The 20,725-nt window shown below is 58.0% G+C and overlaps 1 protein-coding gene across 20 annotated transcripts in view; it reads right to left on the reverse strand.

The window, feature by feature from the left end:
- The window catches only part of SRCIN1 (SRC kinase signaling inhibitor 1), a 64,208-nt gene that overhangs the window by 27,361 nt on the left and 16,122 nt on the right, over positions 1 to 20,725 (reverse strand). For 12 of the 20 annotated variants that reach the window (XM_037808927.1, XM_037808923.1, XM_037808925.1 and 9 more), the window contains 3 exons: positions 12,530 to 12,831; positions 9,276 to 9,374; positions 2,769 to 2,792 (listed from right to left, as the gene is read on the reverse strand). In XM_037808927.1, coding sequence (XP_037664855.1) covers positions 2,769 to 2,792; positions 9,276 to 9,374; positions 12,530 to 12,831 — 425 coding nt within the window. Of the gene's footprint in view, positions 1 to 2,768; positions 2,793 to 6,782; positions 6,876 to 7,123; positions 7,481 to 9,275; positions 9,375 to 12,529; positions 12,832 to 20,725 lie in introns of those variants that run through there. The other 8 variants (XM_037808932.1, XM_037808920.1, XM_037808935.1 and 5 more) reach the window with 6 other exon arrangements.

The raw sequence follows: 20,725 nt of genomic DNA on the forward strand, positions 1-20,725 counted from the left end.
CAGGGTCAGCAGTGGGGTGTAGAAGGGTTCCCCATGATTTCAGTCGTTTGTCACGAGCCTATGCTTGGCTGAAGGTGTGTCTGTCACTCAGAGCTACGGCCCCTGCTCCTCCGCCCCAGGCCCTCTCTCAGACCTGGGTGCTGTACAGAAACTCATCTGTTTAAGGGGAAAGAAAACAAATCAGAGCTACGGGGAAAGTTGTCCAGGATATATACATCTATCATCAAGAAAAATATACCAGGTTCCCCAAATGTATTTTTCTATAAAATATATTGTCTGTTTTTAACAACAGCAACAAAATCACATGCAAAACCATGATCAGGGGTTTATGTCAGGGATGAGTGGGGGCTTTCTCTTTTTACTTTATGTACTCCTCTGCTATGTGAATTTAGCACAATCAGAAATATGACTTACAATTAAAAAAAACAAGTAAAAGTATTTCAAAAATAGAATAATTTATTCTCCTCCTCAGCTCCCTCCTGCCCCAAATCCTGATTAACCCCTAATTAATTTCCATCTTTGTATTAGCTGGATTTAATGCTTCAGTTTGATTAGCACTATCAAAAAGAGAGGGCATCTTCCTCCGATGGGCAGTGTGCCCAGCTGTCCCCCAGGGTGGCCTTGAGGGCTTGGGGATGTGGAAGGTCAGAGTGGGAACCTCAGGGGGCTTCCAGCCTCAGTGCCTTGACCATTGGTGGGCATGGATCTGGGGAGGGGGAGGCAACACAGGAACTGGGCCCATTTTAGGGGGATGCCTGTGCCCAGACTTTGGATGCTGTGGCTCAGCCCAGGATCACCAGTGCCAGTCTGTGCCCCTCTCACCATCAGCCCCTGCTAAAGGACAGGGCGCTCCATGGCAATGTGGGGAACCAGGTCTAGTCTGGGTGGCCCATGGGGTTGCCAGGCAACCAAAAGGCCAGTGGTTGCCAGGCTGGCATGGATGAGGCGCAGCAGAATTCAGGCAGAATGAGGCAGCTAAAGGGGATGAAGAGTAGGAGCTGATCACAGTGCCCACGGGGGGCAAGTGAGGTGCCAATAAGAAGACGGAACAGGGGCCCGAATGAAGGGGGCTGGGGATCCTGGGGACTGCTGATGGCTGAGAAGGGAGGGTCCTGACCAGGGAAGCCTTGGAGGAGAGACACCCACGTTCCCTGCTCCACCAGCTTCTGTCTACATCCTGGCCCCATGGGCACCTTTCCACCCTCACAGCCTTCATAGAAAAGCTGCCTGAGAAGTGGGAAAGCCTGTTAGCACTCCTCTCTGTTCCTGGGCTGCAGAGACAGGGCAGAGCAAAGAGAGACATCCAGAAGGACTTCCCAAGCATGAGGGAGATGGCAAGAAAACAAAACTGTAATTCAAGCAGAGCTCTCCAAAGATAGGAAAGAGGCTTCCTTGGGAGGTCGTGCGCACCTGGGCAGAGATGAGACAGAGGCACCCTTGAGTGAGAGTGGTAAGACTAGGACCTGAGGTTCCCACAGGCTGTCCAGAGACCAGGAAAGACTCATTTGGGAGCTTTTTAAGGCACTCTTTCCAGAGCCCTAGATTCAGAGAATCAGAATATCTGGGGTTGGGGTGAACAGTTTGAGATTTTTGACAAGTTCCTGAGGTGATTCTGATTCCCAGGTTCGGGAATCAAGTTGGCGTACATGATTCTAATAAATAATGAGGTTAGTAACCATTTTAGGCTAACTATGAGCCAGACACTGAGGTTAGGACAGGCATTATCTCAGTTTTTCTACCTTTACAAGAGTCCATTTTACAGAGGACAAACTGAGGCCCAGGGGATCATGTAACTTGCCCTGGGTCGCCAAGCTAGTTAGCAGCAGACTGGAAGTCACCACCAGCAGTCTTGCTCTCGGGCATTTAACCACTACCCTCTCCTGCCTTCTTCAAAGAGGCTACACCTAACCCCATGATTCTAGGAGTCCATGATTCTCTGATTCAAGGACTTCTCGCAGTGCTCTGGGGGAATGTGTGCATAGAAACAAGATGTTTGGAACAAGACGACACTTGGGAGGTCTGGATGTCTCCCACCCCGTCATGTTGCCTGGGGCCTGAGGGGCTGGGATGCTCCAGGACGTAAGCACGTAGTTGGCTCACTTAGCTCTGGGCCCAGGTGCCAGGGAAGATGAAGGAAGTACCTGAGGATGCTTCCCCCAGGGGTCAGCAAGATGCCGCTGGAAGCAGCAGGCAGCAATCCAGCTCTGGATAGTCCTCCAGAGGAGGCAGGAGGGCACCCATCCCTGAACTCAGCCCTTCACTTGGACAACAGGGGGTGTTGGGCTGCAGGGTCCTGAGTCTCTTGCCTGGCACCGCCCAGGAGCTGCTGACCTGCTCTGCCACAGTGGGGAGTAGGAAAGGGGAGCAGGAGGGACCCATCCCAGGCACAGGGCCTCCCTGGGAGATGAAATGCAAGTTCAGAGAACAGGACCCTCGACAAGGTCATGGGATCCAGGCCCCTGCCTTGGTGCTAGTAGTCTCTCAGATTGGGGTGAAGTTCAGGCCACCCCTCTCATTCCAAAATGCCCCTTGTGAGCATCCCAAGCCCAGGTGGCCCAAACTCCCATCCAGGTTTGCAAGCCCCCAGCAGGCAAACCCAGACTCTCCCAAAGCAGCAGCCACAAACTGCAGCCCCAGGGCCCACCGCCTGCACCGGAAGCCGCCCTTGCAAACACGCACCCCTGAGCAAAGCGTGTGCGAGGGAGGGGCAGGATCAGAGGAGGAGCACACATGCAATTGTCACAGAAGCAGAAGCATCATACACTGACCTTGAAACTCCAGTAGTTTGGCTGCTGATGGAAATAAGAGAAGAGATGGTTATGCGGGGGCTGGGAAGGGAGAGGCCCTTGGAGCTCAGTGCTCGGCCCTGGGACATGGGCCCTCCACCCTCCCAAGAGCAGGAAGGAAGCAATTCCTGGTACAGCTCATTCTCTATCAAGCCCTGGAACTCTATGGTGCAGCCAGGATGGCCCTGAGCAGACTCCAGGCCCGTTGGTCGGGGCAGGGGGAAACCGTTCCAGATGTTTACAAGCCATGTGATTCGAGCCACCATAATTGCCCTCAGAGGGCTTACAGGTAGGAAAGGGCACAGGTGACTGTGATACAGGGAACCCACGGGATGCTGTCAAAGAGGGGCAGAAATAAATCTGAGCCTCAGGGTCAGAGAAGGGGCATCTGGTTGTGGCAGGCCAGGGAAAACTTCCCAGGAGAAGTGGCCTTGGAGCTGGGTCTTGAAGGATGAGCAGGCTGGAGACCGCGTGGCAAGGCCTTCTGAGCAGTGGGAACAGGCTGGGCAAGTGCCCAGGGGCAGCTCGCATAGAGTGTGTTACGGTAATAGTTGATAGTCCAGTTTGGCCTGGAAAAGCAGTAGCTTGGTCTGCAAAGGGGGTCTGGGGACAGATGATGGGTGACCTTCAATGCTGAGTGAAAGCATTTAGTTAGAGCACAGTGGGAACGGGACTGGACCCTGGGAGGCTGACGGGGCAGGGAGTGGAAGAGGGAGGCTGGTGGCCAAGGCCGGGGCAGGGAGGCTTGTGTGAGATGATGGATCTGGAATATCCATCTGATAAGGATGATAAGTGGACAGATGCCAGTAACCTCACAGCACTTGACAATGTTGTGGGGGGCAAAGGGAGTTGGGGAGCCTGGGCACCTGGGCAGGGTGGATGAGAGAGGAGAGCTCCCTGCATCCTCCCTAACATCCCTAGATTGCTGGGTCTCAGATTCCTCCTTATTTACAATAACCCGGGGTCGCCCTGCCTTCCCCAGAGACCAGAAGGCCCTTCCAGATGGCCAAGGCAAGGCAGAAGCAGCCCCAAGGCTGGGTTAGCTCTTGGCAAGGCCAAGGGCACCCTGCTGACCGGTGCCAGCCTCAGCAGGAAGACAGAGGCAGCAGATGGCCTGGCCCTGGGGTGCCTGGCACAAGCACTGGCAGAGGAGAAGGACACAGAGTATGCCCAATGGGGGAAGGACTTCACGCTGGTATCCTGTGCCACCTGAATGCTTTAATGGCAGGAAGGAGTTAGATAGGGGCTGAGTCAAGGAACACTGCCGGGAAGGAGGCTTTATCTGACACAGAGCTTTTGAGCCGGGTTAAAAAGTTTCACTTGCCCAGACTGTCCCCATCTGAGCCACAATCCCCAGCCCTCCCCCCAGTGTTGATGCCATGAGACGCAAACAACAGTCACATGCCAAGCAGGGGAAGGGGGCAGCAAGATCTGTGCTCCAGCCAGTGCCTGGAACAATCTACGGACATATGCCACCCTCATGGGTGCCAGGGGATGCCCACAGGTGCCGAGGGGAGGCAAGGGGCTGGGGTAACAGGCTCTAGCCACAGCTCCCTCCGCCTGTGGGAAGACAAGGGGCAGCAGAGGGAGTGGATACACAGGGACAGGCAGAGCCAGGCACAGGGCACAGGGAGGTTTCTGATGACAGTCATGTCTGCAGATGTGCTGGAGAGGGACAGCTCTGCAGAGAAGGCCACGTGGCCCTCACCCACCACCATTATACCAGACTCAGGCAGCACACACACAGCCCCCCACCCACCCACCCAGATCCCTGTCACACACAGGCTCAACGCAGAGCTGCACACAGACGCTCAGAAACATCCTCGGATAAGTACATCTCCACAGACACACACACAGCAACCAAACACACCCACAAAGGGACGCACGCCTTCCACAGGCAGAAACAACCCCAGAAACAAACAGAAATGTGTCGACAGAGACATTTATACGTAGATTACCCCCCCGTTCACACAGAAACATGCAACCTCCTGCTCACAGGACCCTGACTGGCTCACGTACACTCCCACAAATGTCCACCAAGTCACAGAAATGCACACAGAAACACAGCAGCACATACACCATTCACACCCACCCAACCCTACACACTCGCCCACAGGGCTAAAGAAGCACACACACAGGCTTGAATATCTATTCACTTGTCTACACAGCCACACACACACTCACTAGCTACAGAAACACATAAGGCAGTACACACACAGTGCACACATGTGGCCTCAGAGCCACCCTCACACAAAGAGGAAGCCCACCCATCCTTTCCCCCACCTGCCAGGATAGGGTGCCTCCCTCTGGCCATCTCTGCCACCATCTACACCTATGACATTCTGGACATCATAAGTCTCATAGGTGAACCCCTGACTCAAAATCAGCAGGAGATGCTCCACCCCCACCCTGCCACCACTGTCCACCTGTAGGGAGTCAGGGTGGGGAGTGATGCCCTACCTGACTGGGTCACCCCCATTTCCCTTATACATCAGATTGAGGGTAACCTGTACAGATGCAGGGGGTTGGGGGGGATGTCCCAAGGCTGGGTCCCGAGGCTGGGTGGCACCAGTGCCAGCTTGGATGTCTGAGAGAGGCTGAGATCAAAATCAAGGGGCTTTTGGCTTTGATTCTTGGAGCACATTTGACCGAATCCTACCCCTCAGTCCTCTCTTCTAAAAGTGGCAAGAAGGATCCTTTTTTCTGTTGGTGCCACCAGGAATGAGACACATGGTCTCCTGGTGACTCTGTTCTTGGAAGGGAGACCCCATAGTGGGGAGAAGCCCCCAGGGGTTCTGACCATCCCCTGTCTCTGTCTCTCCCAGGGATAAAACTGGGGCAGAGCGCTCCTCCCCTGTCCTCCAAGGTGGGACCTGCCCCTGTCACTCCCCAGCCAACATCCAGCACTTGTTACCTTGTCACTGTCCCTGTTGGTCCTCCCGCTGTGTCTAACACAGTGTCTGGTGCATAGTAGGCCATCAACACATATTTAATAGTGAATGATGCCAATACAAGAGGACCTGCCCAAGAGAGCCGGAGAGTGTTCCGGAATGCTCTTCTCTGGCATCACCCCCTCCATCGCCTGGCACCTAACACTGCTCAGCCTGCTGGGTCTTCTCCCTGGGAATTTCGACTTTGGTGTAACAGAAAACTCCTCGGGAGGAGGGCAAAGGCCAGGGAGAGCCCAAGAGAGTTCTGGCTCCCCACCCCAACCCAAACCCTCCAACACCACAGCAAGCCATCTCCGTCCCCCATACTCAGAGAGGGGTCACACCTTGCCTGGAGAAGCTAAGAGGGGAAGGGTCCAGTAGGAGAAATCCTGCCAAGGGTGACCACTGGTGGGGAAGAAACTTAGAGGAGCTGGGGCAAAATGAGAGGTGTTCTAAGGGGATGAGATGGAAGCCAACCATCAGAGCCCCCCAGGGACAAGGCTCTCAGAAATGAGGGGGGAGCCTCTTCGGAGACCCAAGGAAGCAAGGCCAGGGAGTCCTCTAACTCCCTGGTGAGATGAGGAAACAGCTTCTTCCCTCTGGAGGCCCAGTAGTTAACTCCCTCCCTCACTCCCCCAAGCCCAGCAGCATTTAGTGGGGTTTGTCCCCCACCGACCCCGGGTGTCCTGGGAGGGGAAGGACCGTGCCCCTTGGGACTCTTAGACCAGCCAGCTGAGGTCGCTCCCCTCCCCTGACAGGTGTCCCCAGTAAGCTAGATGACTGCCTGACCCCTCCTTGACCTCGGGCCCCACGACGCATCTTCCGGGGAGGGATGGGGGGGCGGGGAACCAGCGGGCCTGCACCCCCATTCCTTAATTCCCTCTTTCCGCGTGCACCGGCGCACACACCCACCTCTCAACTCCTGTGAACACGCGTCCACGTAAACACCGGTCCCCCAGGCTACCCTAGGCTGAGGCCATGCAGCGCGCCCCCGCGGGCGCCAGCCTTCCACGGCGACGCACAGGCACTAACCGCCCCCCCCAGGTGTGCCGATCAACACTCTCACCTCCTCCCTTTTCCAGTGCCGAGTTGCGGGGGGATGCTGCGGGACTTGCGCTACGGCGGGGGACGGGGGCGCACCCCGGGAAGGTCATGACTTTCCGAGGTTGGGGGAGGGGGCGCCAGCTGCGTTCCGGGATAGGGGCCCGGCCCACGCCGAAGACGCCGCGAGCAGCGGGGGAGGGGAGGGGGCGTTTCTAGGGGGATCCGGAACCGCAGCGGCCCGCACCCCCCACCCCAGCCCCGGACCACCCTTCCGTGCGCGGAGCCCGCCCCCCGATCTCCCCGCCTCCGTCCCCAGCGGAACCCGAGGCGGAGATCCCGGCCCCCGCAGCTGCTCCGCCTTACCTGCGGCCACAGGTGCATGCGCGGGGCCCCCAGCCCCGGGTCCTGCGTCCGGCGGGGGAGGGAGGGCGGCCCCTGACTTCCTCCCTCCCGGGCTCTCCCCTCCCCCGGCCGCCTCCGCAGCCGCCGCGGCTACCGCGGGCGCCCTTTGCTGCAGTGCGAGAGCCGCCGCCGCCGAGCCGGCCCCGGCCCTGGTCGCCCCGGTAACCACGACTCCACCTGGCTCCGCGCGGCGCGCCGCCGTGCACATCCCCTCTCCTGGCCCCCTCCCTCGGCGCGGCCCCGCCGGCGCGGCCCCGCGGAGGAGCGACTGAGGCTGGTGGCTGCGTCGCCGCGGTCACCCGATATGCCGGCCCGCCGCCGGGGACTCGGGTTGCAGCAGGAGGGAGGGAGGTTAGACAGCCTAGTGGCGCGGGGGAGGGGCTGTGCTTGGAGACCGGCCTCTGGTCTCCTTCCGGGGTCCTCCTCGTGGCCCCCATGCTCGAAGGGCTGGCTGGGGGGAAGGGGGTGTGTCCTGCCTCCTGCTCTGCCACTTCCTGAGCCTCTCCCCACTAGGGTCTCAGCTGTGCCCTTTTAGCTCTCCCGTGACTTAATTCCCAGCAAGTCTGGAAGGCCTAGGATGCCCAGGTTTACCCAATGGCCTTTGATCCTGCTGTGCTGTGTGCCTCTGGCTTTACTGAACCTTTCTGGTCCTGCACTTGACAAAAAGGAGCCTTAGACTCGGCCAGGGGGGATGGGAAGTGTGATGGGCCCTAAGTATCAAGCGATGACAAGATCTTGTGCACAGCCACTTCTTCCTGTAATTACACAGCCAGGGGGTCAGGGACTCTTCCAGCTCACCCCTTCCTCCATCAGAGCAGATTCCAGATGTAGAGGTGCCCAGAATTCCATGACCTGGACCACCGAGCTCATGGAGGCTAGCCTCCCTCCTCTCCATCACTCCAACCCTATCACAGCCAGAGACGCTGCACCTGGGAGGACTCTGGATTGCCCTGCACACTGCACATGCCCCACGCAAGCACACCTGTCCTCTGCCCCATCAGCATCCCTGTCCCAGCCCCAATGCAGCCTCCATCATGGGCTTGGCCACTCAGGACAGTCCATCCCACTTGCCTTTCAGCCCAGAACTTCATCCCTGAAGTTCAGCCAAGATGGGGCAAGGGCTGGGAAAGAAGCACGCCGAACGCCCCATGAGTGAGGTGCTAGAAGTGAGTGACATTTGGCTAAAACATCTGTGTTCTGGAGTTCTGTTCCTCTGATAGGGTGATGCGTTTTTCTTCAGTTCCCCTTGAAGGGGCCAAGCCTTGTTGCCCCTCTCCAGGGGGAGCAGTGGGTATGAAAAAGTAGAGCTGCCTCCGCCCCTGACTACCCACTGGTTTCCTTGCCTCCTAAGCTGACACTCTCAGGTCAAGGACCCCCCTGGGCTGCCTCCTCCCCTTCTGCAGCTCTGACTGCCTGGCCCCCCTCCCAGTTTGGGCCTCCATCGCCCATTTTTCTCCCATGACAATGTCCAGGCCTGAGCTGGGAGCCCAGGTCCCTGGGATCCTAAGTGTGCCCTGTCCAAGCTGAGACCCATGTTCCCATCAGGGAAACTGAGGCCTGATGAGGAAGAAGGGAACAAGTTCAGAACAAATGGTTAGATGCCAAAGTCCTACTTAAAATTTTGAGCCTAACTCTTGAACCTGGCAGGAAGGGTGGGAGAGAGCCATCATGAAGAGCTTCCTGATGGGCACACTGGAGGGGAAGGTGGGGTCTGTCGGAAAAGAAGGATAGGGTGCAGGTTGGGATTGAGAAGAGGGCACGAGACTCCTGAAATCCAGTAGGGGTGGGAGGAAGGAGTACTCCTTTTAAAAGGAGAAGAGGATACAGATTTTAAAAAATAAAAAATAATTAAAACCTGAATATCCCTCCTCAAAAAAAATTCCTTCCCCAAAGCCAAATCCTGCCATGGATTTGGGGAGGCAGTGGTAGGGAATCCGACAATAAGGGAACATGTGAGTATAGGGCATAGAAGTCTCCTGAAAACTGGAAGCTCCTACGTAAAGGAGAAAGGGATGCAAAATACAAATCCTGGGTATCCCCCTTCCAAAAAAAGGCCTCCCCAAAGCCAAACTCCACCATGGTTTGGGGAGTGGGGTGGAGGTGGGTGACTCACCTGGGCCGGCTGGCCAGCCCCGGAGGGGGCGGAGTCGCCATGCAGGTGGGAGCAGAGGGAGCTGAGGAGGCACACGGGGTCCACAGTCCAGCCGCCAACCTGTGTGTGCGAAGCGGGGGACACCCCATTAGGGGGAGCGGACAGGAGCCGCTGGGGGACTGGGAGGGGCCAGGGAGAGGCATTCCTGGGGCGAGCCTTGACACAGCTCACAGTGCAGAGGGAGCTAGCAATGCTGGGTGGGTCTCTAACTAGAGCCCTAGATCTATTTCTGGCTGTTTGTTTCTCCTGTCGGACTGGAGTTCCCTGGGCCTAGGCAGGGCCTCCCCCATCAGATATTCTTGAAATCCTATTCTCCAAATCTTGACCGCCTCCCTGTTCACTCTGCAAGGGAGCTACTCTGTAACTTCTCTCCCTCCTCCAGCTTTTCATTCCCTCCTCACGAAGATGTCCCCTCCCGCCTCAAAGAGATGGCGACCATTCAACAGGATTGGCCTCACCGCAGCGTGCCTCAGACCCTATAGCATCTCTTTCTTCCCTCCCATCTCAGGACAGCGACTTTCCTCTCCCACCTCAAGGCCATACCACACCTAAGCCCTGAAGCATGCATCTACTGAGTCCTCCAGGACCTGTTTTCCATGTCCCACTTCCCACTCAGCATCCTCAAATTCATTCATCTTTCATTCCGCAAACATTTACTGAATCAGCACCAAGCTTAGGCACCCAGCATACCACGGCAAGTGAAACGCCCATGGATCCTGCCCACTTACACCCCAAGGGAGGGAATGAATGCGTGGTTGAATGAAGAGTGAATCTGTGAGGGAGTGAGTGGCTCTGCCTTGATCCATTTACTAAGTATTGACTGGACACCCACTGAGCACGGTGCTCAGGGCATGAGGTCTTCAAACGTGCCTGTGCCATCCCTCCCAGGTCTGCCACCCCCAGAAGCTGCCTCCCTAGCCATCTTCATCCTTTCCTGGCCAAACATCCCCAGACAGGTCTGCAGCCAGGGCCTCTGGCTCCTCACCACCACTTCTCTTCCTCACCCCTGAAGGTGGCCATTGCCTTCGCCACGCCACTAGAAATGCTCTCGTCACCCTCTGGACCCACAGATCCTGGCCAGTCCCAATGTCTGCTTCTCTTTCTCCATCCCTCTTGACTTCCCAGGTGCCTTTCAGGGGCCTTTCTCCTCTTCCTCAGGGATGCAGAACGTTCCAATCCCCAGCCCTAGACCATCCTGACTCCTTTCCCCTGCTTGGACTCCATTCTGCCTTGTGGCCCCCTTGTATCCCGGGTCTGGCTTCCATTTCTGCCCTGGGCATGCTCAAGTCTCCTCCTGAAGCTGTGCACCCCCCAGTGTCCTGAGCTGTCTGCATGATGCCTAGAGGACATCCCCACAACTGCCCCCCACTCCTCAAATTCTTCTCCTCTATTTCCCTCCTCCACCGCCACCCCAAACATTTCCCTTTCAGCCTCCCCATTTCTCTCCAAGACACTGATATCTGCCTGTCACCCATGGTTTTCTGTCTTTGGCCCCTAGATCCAGGCAGCAGACAGGCCTCACTCAGGCTGCCTTCTACCCCCATCCACCCATCCGCCTGCCTTTGTTCTCCCTGATACACCATCATCCTCCTCTCCTTTCCTTCCAGCTGCCCTCCTGTCCCCTCCTATTCATCACCCAAAAGCAACTGCAAGCCTCCTAGCCACCACCATCTGGCCCCACTTTTCCAACCCTACCCCCCCACCCCTGAGCCTTCTGCCGCACCCAGCCAGGTGGACGTCTGTGCCAGTCCCCAAGTGGACTCGGGCCTAGGTTCACACAGCACCCCCTCCTCACCACCTAAGATGGCATTCTCTCCCGCGGTGCCTATGCAAGATCTTTTCAGCCTTCTGAGCCCGGCTCAGGGAACACATCTTCCAGACCCCTCCCCTTAGCAGGCCTGCCCACCTGGACGCCCCTCCTCTGCATGCACTCCTGCCAGAAACCATCAAACCATCAAAAAGTATAACCACCCTTCCTCCCCAGCTAGACCCCAAATGCCCTCGCCCCCTCTTCCTGAGCCAGAGCACACAAAGGGGACCCGCTGAGACAAAGGGGCTCCCTGATGGTGAAGGCCACATCTCCTTCACCAGCAACTCTCCTCACCTGCCCAGGGCTCTGCTCTCAGCAGAACTCAGGAGCTGGGGGTAAGGGCAAAAGCCATACTGAACTGCCGATGGTATCGGAGGCAGGTAAGGCTCTATGTGTCCCCGTTCCCTGAAGTGGAGGTGGGGGTGGGGGGGTGCTTGTCCCCATTCCTGGTCACACTCAGCCATCAGCCTTACCGGAAACAGGAGACAGCAATTCAGGTGTGTGTATGTGGGGAGGGGGGCCTGATTGCACCCTCCCCTCAGCCCCTCCTCCTGAGTGAACACGCCTGAGAGCAGCAACCATCAAGGAGCCCATCAGTGTGGGACCATAAGCAGAGGCTAGTCCCAAGAAAGAACCTTCCGACAGACAAAAATGTCATGCTCGGACGGAGAGATGCATGCGGGAACTCAAGAATCCGGCAGAGGTTTAAAAGAGAGGTATCCCACTCTGCAGAAGGAGATGAGTCCTGGTCCAGAGACAAGGGCCCTGTCTCCTCTCTAAGCCTTACTGATGGCAGGAGAGAAACCGAGGCACAGAGAGAGGAGACCTCTAGTTAAAAGTCACATAGCAAGTCTTGGAGGCAGGAACAGGAGAGGAAGAAGGGAAAAGTTCTGGGCTCCTGTTCTTGCAGGGGCTGGGGACGCATCAGAGGCAGCTCACTGAGGCTCCCGCAGCCTGGCCTCCCCTTAGGGACCACATCTTGGAGGCACCAGCCCCAAGCCTCTCAACACCACTTCTGGACAGACCTCTGTCTCAAAACTGTCAGTGCCCACGGCTGTCCCTCCCTTCCCATCACTCCCTTGGCCTCCAAAACACACCTTCCTGCTCCTCCACCCCAAGGGCCAGAGGTAAAGAGGTTGGGCTCTCTCTGGCCAATCACACACCCCAAGTTCCAGGACAGCAGGCAGAGGGCTGGAGGCCGAGCCCCCGGCCCTTCCTCCTCAGGCTCCAGAAAAGGCCAACCAGGGCACATGCCCTCCAGGGACAGCCCCCCGACACCCCCAGTCTCTGCCCCAGATGCCTCTCTTAGAAGGAGCCGGGGTGTCTGGGTTATGAGGTCAAGCCTGTGGGGCCCCCTCCCCTGCCCCGGCCACAGCCCCTAGCCCGCGGTGGGGCCCCCACTCACCTGCTCCCGCATCCTGTCCTGCTGGCCTCGCAGGGCCAGGGCGTGCTGGGGGTACTTGCTCTTCAGGTGGTCCATGAAGGCATCGCGCTTGCGGTCGGCGTCCGCCTTCTGGAGCCCGCTCAGCGCCTCCAGGCTCTGGGCCGCGATCACCGTGTGCCGCCGCTCGGACGTGTGCACCAGTCCCACATTGGAGAAGCGCCGGCCCCCGCTGCCCCCGCCACCCCCGCCGCCCAGGGTCCGGTACTCCCGCGGGTACTCGGCATCGTCAGCAGACAGCATGGGGGGGCTGCTCCGCTCGGGATCTGCGAGAGGGGAGAGGGGGCACAGCCGGGTCACGCCACGCTGGGCCTGGGGCTGCCTGCCCTCTACCAGGAGTCACTGCAGGGAAGGTCTGGCCTGGGGGAGGAGGTGAGGCCCGGGCTGCCCATCTCCACTGGGGGTTGGGAAGAGGCGAAAAGGAGCCTAGAGCTCCAAGGAAGGTTCCAGGAGGAAGAGCTCCACCAGCTCCTTGCTCTCCCCCTGGTGGGTTTCGGGGATTAGGGCTGCAGGGGAAGTGCTATCTCCTGAGGCCAAGGGAGGGCAGAAGAAGGGGAGCTGAGCGTCCTGGACATCTCTCTTCCTCCTTCCTAAAGATGGTGGAGGCAAGTGGGAGGAGGGGGGTTTCCTTTTAAATGCTTCCGGAAAGACAGGAAGGGAACCTGCACTGTCATCTTTTCAAGAGCATCCTCTAAGGAGAAGTTGGGGCCTAAGCTCCCCTCACTCCGTCCCCCCCACCCCCGTCCCAGATTGGCATGTCCGAGACACACGTCCTAAAGGTCGCCTGGGTAAAGGGCCAGGGCCGGGGCATGCGGGATGGAATGAGGGCAAAGTTCACACTCAGGGCTTCTCAAGGAGATGGGTGCCTGGGCTCTGGGCAGTGGGGTTCCCTCTCTCCTTCCCTTACCCACAGACAGACAGACGGATGGACAGGAGAGGCTGGGCACAGAGAGGACAGAGAGAGACGGATTTGGGACAGACTGAAAGGAGGAAGAAAGACAGAAAACCTCAAGGCCTCCCCTTGGGATCCACCCCTTACCCCAACCCTCCCCTTTGCCTCCCATCCCCTCCCACACACACACAAGCTCAAGACCTATAGGGACACAACGGGGGACAAAGGACAGTACAAAGGAAGCAAAAAAGAAGAGAAGGCCGGGGGTTGAGGTCCCCAAGCAGAACTCTGAACCCCTTCAAATGCCCTGAGCTCCTGACCTCCCAGACCCAGGCCCTGTGGGCACCCACCCTCAGCCTCAACTATGACCTTCCCCCAGCTCAGCAGAGGCTGGAGGGTTTGGGGTGCCACTGCTCCCCATGGGGGTGGGAGGAGTTGCTGGGGGCCTACCTCTGCATATTCCTGGGCACAAAGAATAGATCTGCCTTTCCCCATCTCAATAATTCACCCCCACTGTGAGACAAACACAGCCCCCCCAGCCAGCACACTGTCAACCCCACAATCCACCAGCCCCAAAGCTGCGCACCCTTAAATGCAGCCTAGGCTGGGAGGGAGCAGGCGCTTCGGCAGACACATGCCCTCACACCGCTCCACCTGACACACAGACACTCCTCGCAGCGCAGACTGGGGCCAAAGTGGGGGAAAAGGTGGGAACTCTGGGACTCAGCCGGGTTCCATCCAGCCCCTGCCCAGCCTGCCACCTCCCTCCACACAGCCGCTGTCCAAGAGACCCACCGGCCAGGCCACAGTCACCCCTGATCAACTCCGAGAGGGAAGAGAAGATTCCACCACATTTCAGGAAAACCGCGTGTCCCAGCACACACACGCTCCTCCCCGGGCTAAGGGCTAGGCATGTGGATCTGGGGAACAGAACTCAAGAGGACCCAGCAACATCCCTGCAGGTTGGTCTTACTCTAATTTCCATTTCCGAGAAATCCAATGACATGCCCAAAGCCAGAGGGTGGTAGAGGCCCAATTCCACCCCAGTCTCTTTTAGGTTCGGGCCACCCCTCTCCTCCACCACACTTTCCCTGCTGCACGACGACTGTATGTTGAGCAGACACTGACAGCACCGCACACGGACACTGTGGGGACTTTCTTGTTTGCCTGCTCGTCTCCCCACCACAGTGTTGGGTCTGGGGTCCCCTCTAAGGCTCCCATCCCTCTCACCACAGTCACCACTATGGGTTGTGCTCCCCAAAGTATGGTTCAAGTACACAAGTCATGACTTTGGGAGGATTGTTTGATATTTTAATAGTTCTACCTTTATTTCCATGAGGATTAGGAAAAACTCTAACTGGAAGGTCTGATTTCATGGATATTGCCTCTGATAAGATTTCCTTTTACGGAAATTTATTTAAGTTCAAAGTGAGTTGAGTGAAAGGAAAAATACTGAGTTGATACAGTGCAAACAGTGCCCTGATATGGGGGAAATGCCGGGAACCCGAGGGCCGTCTTCACCACAGCCCAGGGTCTGCCCTTGAGGAGACTGTGGCCTCCTGGGGACTGGGAACCTGGCACAGGGTGGCCCCTTAATGTGCTGAAAGGAACTGACCTGAATAAGACATCCAGGAGCAGGAGGGGCCAGGCTCCTGAACCCTGGGGAAACAGCCTCAACTAGTCAAGGGGAATGCCCACCACGACCCTTAACCTCCTTCCTCCCCCTCCCACCCTCCCCATGAGCTGAAGGTTTGCAGCCCCTTCTGGCACAGCTGGACAGGAGGAGACCCTCCACAGCCAGGGTCCTCAACATCCCGTGTTCTCCTCCTTGCCCCAGACCAGGGCAGATTCTCTTCCTGGCCTTACTCCTGGAATCCTGGCTCTGAAGTGTGGCCCCAGCCCTGCCTGAGCCAGGGGGACCCCTCCACAGTGCCAGAGAGCCAGGCCTGCGTGCCTTCCTAGGGCTCAGGATGCACAGAGATGCAACTGGGAAAGGTCCCCAGTTCTCATCTTCCAGAGGCTTCCCAGAGGAGTAGCTCACCCCCCCCCCACATGCCCCCACTTCTTCCCTAGCTCCTGGGGGAGATCACAGTGTGTGTCAGAACGCGGCCTGAGGAGGGCAGGGCTGTGGGAAGGTCCAGGGCTCACCAGGCTCTCTCAGGCAGACTAATGGGGGCTGCGGCGGGGCTAACCCAACCTGCGAGGGGCCTGAGCAGGCAGCAGTGAGGGTGAGTAGAAGCAGCAGCCCAGCTTTAGGACTGCAGCCCCATAAAACTCCCGGGATGGGGGGTGGGGTGGGGATAGGGCAGGAGGGGTGCTGGCATAAGCAGAGAGCGGAGCAAGGCAAATGTGGTCACCCTTCCTGCCCCCTTGCATTCAGGGCTCACCCCTCAAACGCCCAGGCATTGTGTGTGTATGGGGGGAACTAGACACGGGGGTGGGGTGGGGGCTGGCAGAGAGAGGGAAGCACTCTGATGTGAGGGAAATTTGTAAAGTTGGCCCTTGACTGGGTGAGGCTGGGAACCCTAGGGCCCATTTCACCATGGCTGGTGGGCTCAGGCTGTCTTTATGTCTTTGAGTCGGCCCCAGGCACTTGAAGTCAGAGGTTTAGGAGAAAGAACCCCAGGCCCCAGACACTGCGGGTTTAGAGCCAGCTCTAGCACCTCCCCTGAGTGACCCCAGGCTAGCCAATCATTAAGTTATTCATGCAGTCAATAAGTCACACACACACACACACACACACACACACACACACACACACACACATACCCGTGAACCCCAAGGTACTAATCTGTAAAATGGGGATGTTAGCCTCTGAACCCTGCCCCCAGGCACCTGGAGTGAGAAGGTGGCATGACAATGGACGAGACAGCAGGTCATTTTGAATTAAATGTGTTCCTGGCAGTTAGGCTTATTGGTCCCTAGCAAGATGGCCTTCTCATTACCCCTGCCCCTCACCCCCCCACTCCCCCCACTCCCCTACCCCCCTCCACTCCCCTACCTCCTGCTCCAGCCACCAGAAAGTGCAGCCCTGACCAGCCCAGCAGCCGAGTGGAAAGCTGTGCGATCGATTCCAATTGAGCAGGCAGCGGGACCGTGGCACCAGCCAGCCCTGAACAGATCAGTGCTTCCTGTTCAGTTGCAGGAAGGGGGGGGGGGGATCCGGGCAGGGGCCTTGGGGGGCCGTGACATGGGGACTGAAGGACCCTCAGGTGGATGAGCAGAGGCAGGGAACTCTGGGAATAAGGGGAGGTGGGGAGGCTCTCCAGAGCTCGGTACACTGGGGGAGGGGAACTGGGAGTGGCGGCCACTGAGGGATGGGGTTTGGGGGAGCTGAAGAGAGAAGAGAGGGGTTCCCACCTCTCCAAGGACCTGTGGGGTACAAAGCCAACTGTAATTTTTGAGTGAGAGATTCAAGCTACAGAGAGTCAAGCTACAAGCTGGGACTGATGAAACCCAGCTCAGAAGGAGGGGGAGGGTGGAAGGAGGAGGGGAACCCCTTGGCCCACAGCTCAGTCTTCCCAGCCTGGAAAATGGGGACGGCGAAAGTGGTCCAGGCTCGGGCGTCGGGGAGGCGTCGGGCGCCCCCCAGTGGCCATCTGAGGACAAAGGCGCAGGTGCTTGGGAAGAGAGCAACATTGCTATTTGTTCCAACAATTCCAAATTCCCCATTTATTTATGGGCTGGATTTATTTTTATCCTCCACTGCATTCTTTTACATGAGATCACTGTAACTCATGATGGAAATTAAGAACCCAAAGCTTTAGTGACACCATCTCACAGGCCATCAAGCCCTTGCCCACCTGGCTTCTTTACCCCGATGTCACCATCTACCCTGTCCTTGCTGCTGCTGGGCAACATTCGCACATGACATCATCCCAGAGGAAGAGAAGAGGAGAAGAGGAGAGGGGAGGGAGGGGGAAGATGAGAGAAGAGCAGGGAAAGAAGAGGGAAGAGCAAAGAGTAGGGAGAGGGGAAATAAAAGAACTCCATCCCAGCCCCCAGCTCAGGACTGGACCTTAGATCCCCGGCTCCCTCTCCCCGCAGATCAGGAGGCTGCACAAAATCTCTGCCCTGGACACCCGAGAGGCTGTCCCAGGTGTGCCCCCTGGTCCTTGACCCGGGCAGAGGCAGGGGCCAGGCTATAACCCCGGCTGGAAGGAAGGGCAGGAAGCATTGAGGGTGAAGGCACCAGCTCAGGGAGATGCTGGTGAGCTCTGTGGGTGGGGCAGGGGGATGGGTGCATGGAGAATGCTGGAAGGCTGGAGGGCATGTTGGAGGGCCTGCTGCAGGCCCTGAAGTGCCCAGCCTACGTGCACACGCTCAAACGCACAAGCGTGAGGCTCCCCCAGCACTGCCCTCTGCAGCCTCAGAGGGACCAGGAGGCATCACCCAGGAGGAGCCCTGAGGCAGCTGCCACCATCCATTGTGCCTGACAACTCCATCCTGGCTGGGTGCCTGCTGCAGCCGGGAGGCACACTGTGCTGGGAGGTCAGAAGCCAGAGGCCAAAGGTCACCAGGGGGCCAGTTCTTCTCAAGCTTGGCAGAGGCTTTGGGAACCTGGCCCAGGTGAGGGGAACCCCAGTCTTCCCACGAAGGATCCGGCCTCTCTGTTTTGGGGGGCCCCTGGCTCTCTGTCCCTCGCAAGCCCAGCCTCTCCCCTCCGCTGTCTGTCGCTGGGTCCTTGGAGCAGAAGCCTGCCTGTGCTTGTGTCTGTTTTCTAAAACCATCTTTTCCGCCCCATACCACAGCAACCAAAGTCATTTTCCAGACAATTGCCTTTCTGTAAACATTCCTGTGTAACATCCCCCCAAATTGCTAATGCCCAGCGCCCTGTTGGGTCTCCCTGTCACTTCAGCAAGAGCTTCAGAGATCGGGGCGGCAGTGGGGAGGGCGAGACCGAGGGGAGGAGGCGTTTGGACTGAGAATTGGAGACAGAGGTTGAGGCCTAGCTCCTGACAGCCTGGGGTGGGCCGGAAAGCCCCACAGCTGCCCACCTCCGGGACTTCCCCTCATCCCCAACCCAGCACCACCACCCTAAATGTCAGGCCACCTCAGAGGGCCTGTCTGGATGGGAGGGGAGACAGAGAGGAAAGGGAGAGATGAGCCCCTGGGAGGGAGGGCCTGGATGGGGTCCCCGCAGAGGACTAGGGAGGAAAAAGGAGCTGGCATGAAAGCCTGGGGGAGAGGGTTAGGCAACTGAGATGACTTCCTGGTGGCTGGAGGCAAGAATGCAAAGAAGACAACAGCAAGACCAGGCAGCCGTCCATCACTGGGACCCCAAGGAAGGCCAGCTCCTGGGGGACAGTATGACAGGGAGGACAGAGAACTGGGAGAGGACTGGCAAAAGCCCAGGCACCCCGAGGTGGACCCTGCCCACTACCTGGGCACTGCAGTCGCGGGGCAGGAGGTGGGCAAGGCTAGAGCCTGTCAGAGGCAGGTTGGTCTTTGGCCCAAGGCCCCCCCCCCTTCTGCAGAGATATACAGAACTACCTTCTGGAAGGGCTTGGGGAGGCCGGATTCTCATCATAGCACAGCAAGGGAAACTGAGGGCCAGGAAGGTTGAGTGATTTATCCAGGGTCACAGCATGGACTCCCTTTCCCAGGGTGGAGGGAGAGTGGGCATGGGGAATGGGGCTGTGGTCCTGGACCCCGTGGTCTCCTCCAGCCCATGCCCAGGGAGCCCTGCTGCCACTCCCAGCCCCCGGGGGAGCTGGGCATCCAGGCGTGGGTGGGTGGGGCATGACAGAGCCCCCAGGGGAGCCAGGGGCAGAGACTGTGTCAAGGGAGGCAGGGAGGGTGCAGGGCACTGCCGGGCACAGCATGGTGTGCGCAAAAAACCAAACCAATTTGTGCAGATTTGAAACCCACTGAAGGCCACTTAGTTGGTAAACGAGTCAAGTCTGAAACTAATTAAAGGGCCTCCTCAGGGCTGAGGGAAGGGACTGTGGGGACCTGGGCCTTTCCTGCTCCCGGTAGAGCGTCTGGGTCTTTCCCCAGGGAGAAGGAGAAGGTGTTGGGCACCCTGGGGATGTGGGTGGGCATTGCCTGAGCTAGATGCTTCCTCTGCCAGCTCCTCCCTCGCACCCATCCCTAGGTCAACTCTGTCCCACAAACCCTGCTCACTTGCTCAGGCTGGGAGCACCCCCGGGGCAGGGCCCATGTCTCCCCCTCAGGTTAAGACAAAGCCTTGTCTCCTCCCTCATACTGGGTACTCTTTGAGTGCAGGGCCTCTGTCTCCTTTCTGATGGGGGCTAGCGTAGGGCCCTGGAGGCTCCCTCAGGGCAAGGCCTCCGTGTCCTCCCTCAGACAGGCAGTCTTCGTGATGATGGGGTGCCAGTCGCCAGTCCACCCAGACCAGATGGTCTTTCAGGACAGAATCAGACAGGATAAGGAGACCCACAAGCCACCTCAGGAGTGGGATGGGGGCCCGAGGATAGGAAAGATGCCAGATTTGGCCTCGGTGACATCTCTGCCAGCTACCCTGGCTCTCGTGGCTGTGGAGTCCTCTTTCTTCCACTCCCCAGGGCCACTTGCCACACAGGCCGTACCTCTCTAACCCTTGAAGGGAGGCCTCCTCCACTCTTTTCTCTTACGCAGGAAGGGTGATGTTACCAAGACTGCTCCCAGCTTACCCTGCCTGATGCTTGAAACACTCTCTGCTCTCTCTCCAGCCAAACACCTTTCATGAGAAGGAAACTGAGGCCCAGATAGCAACTCCAACCTGCTCACATAGGAGCCAGAGGCAGAGCCAGAAATGGAATGCTGGCATCCTGGCCCCAAGAGACCTGGATTTTTCCACCCCATCACACTGCTTCCCCAGAAGCAACTGTCAGGGGAGCCCTTCTCCAGGCCGGAGGCCCCCAAGGGAACAGACTAACAAGCTCCTTAGGAGGGGTCAGCAGCAAGGTAGAAAACACGCACACTCCACAGAGGAGCTGTGGCTTGTGGCCTGGCGGTACCCCAGATGCACAGAAACCAGATCTTCTCATGACGTCCTGATCCCACTCCTCAGACAAGTCACTGCCCTGCGAGCCCCCTCCTTGCAAAAGGACCAAGTCAGCTCCTTGCCCAGAATTCCAGATATATACCCTTGCTCTTCTCCCTAACAACCCCACCCCACCCCCCGCACATCGCCAAAAGTCTCTGAATTTGGGAGAGAGAACTCTGTTCACACTCGGCTCTGCCACTGACTAGCTGTGTGACCTTGAGCAGGTCAGCCACCTCTCTGAATCTCATTCCTCTCGTTTGTTAACCCTAGCACCATG

This window comes from Choloepus didactylus, chromosome 18 (assembly GCF_015220235.1).
Source record: "Choloepus didactylus isolate mChoDid1 chromosome 18, mChoDid1.pri, whole genome shotgun sequence".
NCBI lineage: Eukaryota > Metazoa > Chordata > Mammalia > Pilosa > Megalonychidae > Choloepus > Choloepus didactylus.